General features: G+C 33.8%; 1 protein-coding gene across 1 annotated transcript; it reads right to left on the reverse strand.

Annotated features, from left to right (window-relative positions):
• Positions 1-1,913: 1,913 nt before the first annotated feature.
• LOC122021029 (non-specific lipid transfer protein GPI-anchored 31-like) lies at positions 1,914-4,049 on the reverse strand. Its single transcript, XM_042579094.1, has 3 exons — positions 3,622-4,049; positions 3,500-3,532; positions 1,914-2,230 (listed from the first exon to the last, which is right to left on the reverse strand). The coding sequence occupies exons 1-3, from the start codon at positions 3,998-4,000 to the stop codon at positions 2,076-2,078; spliced, it is 567 nt and encodes a 188-aa protein (XP_042435028.1). The 5' UTR covers positions 4,001-4,049; the 3' UTR covers positions 1,914-2,075.
• Positions 4,050-6,240: the final 2,191 nt, after the last annotated feature.

A 6,240-nucleotide genomic window follows, 5' to 3' on the forward strand; every position in this document is an offset into this window, starting at 1 on the left:
ATACTACATGTGCTATGGCGACAAGAAGGGTTGTAGGAGAATGGATCAATGTTTCTCTACTATATGAGACGTTTGAGATTATAAGTTAATCTCAGATTTTGCCCTTAGTGACTATTTAGCTGTTTACTTGAAGTTTTAATCAGTGTCTGCTACTTTAGCATGTATCATATGACTATGGATGATTCGGTCTATTGAACAGAACTAGGAAAATCACTGATTGAAATGAATAGATTCTAGTTAAAAAGGAACATTAAATAGATTTACATCTTTTGATGTTATTCACTGGTCGACCCATTTATGTTATGTATAAAAATGAATGTAATATTGAATATGGAACATGCTCTTGGCATAATGGTCATTGTAAGGGATTAGAGATGTTCATATTGATGTAAATAAAGATTATTTAATCTAGGTAAAAAGCAATACATGAAAATCTCTAAGATAATGACTATGTGTCACTGGGAGATTGGATGTTTTCTGGATAACGAATATGTTCCGCCAGGAGAGAGGCTATGTGCCACTACGAGAATGTCTCTAATTCATTTGGAAGAGTGACTAAGTAAAGTGTAACAACTTTGTTAGCAGTGATCGCTCAGAGAGCAGTTATGTAAGGTATAACAATCTTCTTAGTAATAAATGCTCAGTGTGTTTGCTGTCCCACGAACCATTTCCCCTAAAGTATGAATTGAATGCTCTTATTTAATCTTTGTGACTAATTAGTATTTTGCTCTAGCCTTCATATAGTCTATGTGACTTATTTCGTCTTTGTGACCAATTAATGTTTGACTTTGGCCCTGTGACATGATCATCTTGTAGTCTATGTGACTGACATGGTCTATGTGACCAGATAACCTTTATGGATTAACTTGGACAAGTGGGAGATGCTGATGTTAAGAAAGTGAAAGGATGCCTCTTCCTCTTCACCTTCCAATCCTTTATATTCCTCCATTAATGGAGGTAGAGGAAGATGAAGAGTCATCTTCCTCTATATAATAGGCGTCCAAGGCAATTGGTGAAGGTGGGGAAAAAAATGAGATGAACACATGAGAGAAAGGAAGAGGGGACTTGCTATATGCGAGTTTTTGGGCAAAGTCAAAGAGAATGGGTTCGCCGCATATGAAAGGTCTCTATGCAAGGTTCGTCCATATACACAAGATTGAAAGAGGCATGGAGAACATTCAAGATGGATTTGTCCAATTTCGCAAGAGGGATTTGGTTTATGAACCATGAAGAACTTTTCGATTCTGTGATCATTCTTCCATCAGCAAATCTTACCGACGCCGATTACAGATCTGCGAGAGATCGCTGTAAGTGTTTACAATTTTCATGTTTATTCTTTTTCATGCTTAGAACTATCATCATTAGGAACCAAGCAATTCCCACATATTTTTATATTATTTTATTTATTATTATTTCCCTGCATACTAATAACTTTGATAAAGTAAATAAAAATGCACCTAAAAGAACGAACGATTTCCACCCTCCCTCCATCAACATACAATTATTCTACAATTTCTTCCCTATAGTAACCACAAAATAATTATTATTATAATGTGTTAAAATAAAATAATTTAATTCTATCAAGATAACAATTGTAAAATAATTTAAATTGTTTAAATAATTTTGACTAAATAAATATTTTTTTATATAAAAAATACTTTATATATAATATTTTTTATTAAATTAAACAAAAAAGTAAATAATTTATTTTAACATATAATGGTTCACACTATAACAATTGTTCCATAACTTCTATAGCAACATAGCATGCGAATGATAATATTTTGAAAATAAAGATATAATAAAATATTATTTTAACTATGTTTTTTTAAATCTCTTTTAGCAAAAATAATAATTAGGAATGCTTGTAATATTTTTACCCTTTAACTAAAACACACACAAGATTTTGTTGGTGATCGAATAGCAAATATTAAATGTATGCTTCAACTCCATATAAAGTAAGTCTTAACAACAGCTCAATTCCAAAACACTGCAATAGTTAAGTCAAAAACAAAGCACATAGCTAAATCAATGTATCGATAAGCAAAGCCGGTAGCGAAGCCAGCCTCCATAATTTATTTCGTCCATGCAACATGTATATAGATGTAGAAGCAAATAGCAATTGCGCCGACGAGGCTTTCAACTGGTGCATTTGATAATAAAGGAGCAGCTGCACTTGGGTGACCTGAAAATGGAGATGGGGCAGTGGCTGGTCCAGAAGGAGATGGAGCTGCAACAGACACATTTGAATTCTATGGCTTAAGATCGACTCTTCTATATATTGCTCAAGAGAAAACCGCATCATGCGATTTTTCTTTTTGATAATTTAAATATCTTAAATTCGCCCTACTAATTCTTAAGTTATACTATGTTTTTCTTTAATTCAAATACAATTTATAAGGTATGTGTTTTTCTTAAGTTATATATATATATATATATTCGGAAATTAACTTCTAAAATTCTTGTTGATTTAAACAAATAACTTTTATAGGATTCTTACATTGGTGTGCACACTCGCTTGTGTGTTTCAGGGCATCGACATGGCAGGTGGCAGTTAACACTGCCTTGTAGACAGGTGCCCTTAGGTCCGGGCGGATCGACCACAAATGTAAGAACCAGTCCTGATCTTTTATTTGCATTAATGAAATTTGATAGTCCCATCTGTTAAATAAATGGGGTTATCAAATTCCATCCATCTGACTGTCCAGATCCAGAAACAGATCAAGACAGGTGATCTAAAGGATCCACCCCTAAATGTGCACGCAGGAATGTGCCGCGAAACACAATCCATTTAATAGAGTGGTAAAATATTTAAGATAATAAACAAATCAAAAGATGAGATAAATATTTTGAAGATCGACTTAAATTTGAAAAAATAATGTTTTAAAAAGTTTTGTTAGTATTTCTATTTTTGAAATAATAGACAGGACCTAAATCAATGCAGTTTACCTTTCACTCTACTTTTTGACCAGGTTCCAACACTATCATCATTCCCACTGTTCTTTTTCTTGCTCCAAAATTAAAAGGGCATTTTCTTTCAAAAGAGTTAAAATATAATGATTCATTATATTTTTATTTTAAAAAAATATTTCAATATTATTATAAAAATACGAAGATGAATTTATCTATCAGATAAATATGGAGAAAATTTTTTATATATTCAAAATTTAACTTTCACATTTCTCTTATTAACTACTAAGCACATTTCAATACTATTATACATTTGCACGTTATAATAGCTACTCTTATAGGATTATAACTCTGGGTTTGATGCGATTCGATTTCTACGCAACCCAAATAAAAGTATGCATCCTCATGACCCATCTACATTTTTCCGGATTTTTCCGAGGTCACAAGTAAATAAAGGTTGGAAATATCAATAGACTTTTCTTCTAGAGCTACTCTAATAAGATTATAATAAAAATATTATTTTAATTTAAAAACAGTATTTTAATAACTAAATCATGAATACAAACAAGGAAAAGAAAGTAAAACATACCAGGTGCTGCTGCGGGAACACCGGCCAGGACAACTGAGACAATGAAGAAAAACCAGATGAGCAAAAAAGTCCTGAGTCAGTCCAAAGCTTTGGCTGTGAAGAAGAGAGATGAAATCGCTAACCTTTGCATTGACTGAGGCGAGGAGTGGAGATCCCGCAGGAAGAAGGAAGAGCCAGGGCCTTGGTGACGTTGAGGCTGAGCCCTAAGCTTGCTCCCTGGCCGAGAGCATCGCAGAGGCACGCCGCCTCCGCCGCCTCGGCGACGATCTTCTTGAGGCCGGTGCAGCACTGTTTCTGCGGCTTGGGCTCGCGGCTCCCCTCCTCCACGAAGGAGAGGCAGTCGGAGAGGCTTAAGAGAGTAGAGGAGCAGTCGGCCGCGGTCGGTGCGGGTGCAGCTGCATGGCGGTGGTGAGCCGCGTCACCGGGGGAAGTTGACACGGCGGCGAGACAGAGGAGGAGGAGCAGGAGCAGAGGAGGAGAGCAGAAGTTGGTCATGGACATCGCTTACTGCTCAGTGCTATGGAGACAGCTGCAGGTTGCAGCGCCGATGTGCCTTAAAGCAAGCAGTGACAGCCTGACAGGCATAGAATACGAAAAGGTCAAACGCAGTCAAAGTCACTTTTTTAAGGGGAAAAAAATAATAAAAAGGACCTTTCCTTTATTGGAATAATAAAAAACGATTTTTTACTAGAAAGTGTAAGTTGAATATGGTATTTATCAAAATATATATATATATATATATATATATTTTTCTTACCCCCTCTTTCCAACTTCCTTTTCTTTTTCATCATTCTCCAAACATTCAAATAATATTTTTAATTAATAATTTTATGATTCAAATGCATATATATATATATTATGGTTATAATTCTAATACAAAGTATATAAAAATATATGTAATTTCTTACCCCCTCTTTCCAACTTCTTTTTCTTTTTTATCATTTTCCAAACATTCAAATAATATTTTTAATTAATAATTTTATGATTCAAATGCACGTGGTCTCATACTCTCTCTTCTTCTTTTCTTAGTTTTATAAATATGAAATGATCATGAACACTTCTCAGCTTGTTATACGTTCTCGTGTTGTATAGCGGGATTGCAAAAAAGTAATTAGGGTCTAGGGATATTGTCGTAAGAGTTTTAAGAGACGAGTTCAAAAGACAATAATGATTAAGAACCTTGACATTGAAGGACAAATTTCTAGCAAAAGTGAAATTAGTAGAAAAACACAAATAAAAATTTAGTGATGTATGTATAAATTTACTACTTTAAAATATGGTTGTATTGCAAAAAAATTATAATTTTGTAGTAAAGGGTGATGACAAAAATCATTTTTATGGTGTCATTAGATGTATGAGGAATAAATATTAAATAACACCTGCAATATGATGTACTCTATTACTTAATCGGTTTGCAAAGTACTCCACTATGATGCTAGATTTCAGTTAAACCTTGCTCAGGCATGTTCGGTTGATATAATAGGTATCAACACATTGAGCCTGATATGTGATCATATCAAGCTCACTTTCTTTCTTGATTAAAATTTTGGTTTGATGTTATATATACCTTCTCCTCGCTCAATCTTTCGTAGTGATTGAGAGTTTGCATAAATCCAATTACCCTAAGTTGATCAGTGGATTTTGGTCAAAATCTACTGATAGATCTAGACATATTTGATTACACCCATTTAACGTATTATGAGTTTCTAGTATTGCAAGAAGTTAAATTGTGCTATCTATTACTTATTTAGGGCTCTCAGTCGTGGTCCAATGTTATGAAAAGTTTCTGCTTCAATGCAAATCTAATCTGGGATGATATCATGCTCACGTTAGGCCTGATATTATCCCATATCAGGCCCAACACAGGCCTAATATGGGATCATATCAGATCCAACGTGATCTTTGGTTAAAACTTTACTTTTACACCATATATACCTTTTCCTCACTCAATCTTTCCTAGTGGTTGAAATTATGTAAAAATACAAAAACCCTAGGTCAATCAGTCAGATTCTTTCACAACCACTGATAAATTATGAAAATATAGTATGTACACCATATCTATCATTACTTAGTATTTGCTAAATTAGTATGCACAACATCACTTGATTATATAGTTATAACTTTGCTAAATTAGTTTGTAATTTATTTATCAAGGACGATCATATTATTGAAGAAATTCTCTCTGAAATATAAAATACACTTGATGCAAATTCTTGCATGGGACATAGAGTTAATGTAAGAGAATTATCCAGAACAAATATTCCATCGTTTTCTGAGTATAGTGGTGTGCAGAGCACAAATAGAAATACAAGCAGTAATTTGACATTTGATCTAATGAAAAAGCAAGTATTCTAGAAGATGAGGTTCTAAATTCTTGTACAACACTTGTTGATTAATTTAAGCTTACTTCGAGTGAGGAGGAAGAGCATTATACCTGAATTGGAGAGGAATTACAATGCAAAATAGATGTACAAAAATTCTTAGCTGATGATATGCAAATTGGAAAATATGAAATTCCCCCAAAGCAGTACAGTGACTTAGAGGAGGAGTTATCAATAGCTAATGATCTATATATTCTAAATTTTTGATTGCTACAATGGCCAATTGAAGAGGCAACAGATGAACATGAATTTTGTGTTGGACAAATTTTTTTGTCTCGACAAGAGTTCAAGAATGAACTTGTGAAACATGCTATGGTTAAACATATGAGAAATAACTCAGTTGACACCCGAAAAATAAAG

This window comes from Zingiber officinale, chromosome 9A (assembly GCF_018446385.1).
Source record: "Zingiber officinale cultivar Zhangliang chromosome 9A, Zo_v1.1, whole genome shotgun sequence".
In the NCBI taxonomy this organism is placed as follows: Eukaryota; Viridiplantae; Streptophyta; class Magnoliopsida; order Zingiberales; family Zingiberaceae; genus Zingiber; species Zingiber officinale.

Bases quoted from the DNA above. Each gene is read 5' to 3' on its own strand.
- LOC122021029 (XM_042579094.1), bottom strand. From the start codon at position 4,000: ATGTCCATGACCAACTTCTGCTCTCCTCCTCTGCTCCTGCTCCTCCTC. The intron at 3,533-3,621 runs GTTAGCGATTTC...TCATTGTCTCAG, and splicing joins TCGCCTCAGTCAATGCAAAG to TTGTCCTGGCCGGTGTTCCC. The intron at 2,231-3,499 runs GTATGTTTTACT...TGTCTGTTGCAG, and splicing joins TGTTCCCGCAGCAGCACCTG to CTCCATCTCCTTCTGGACCA.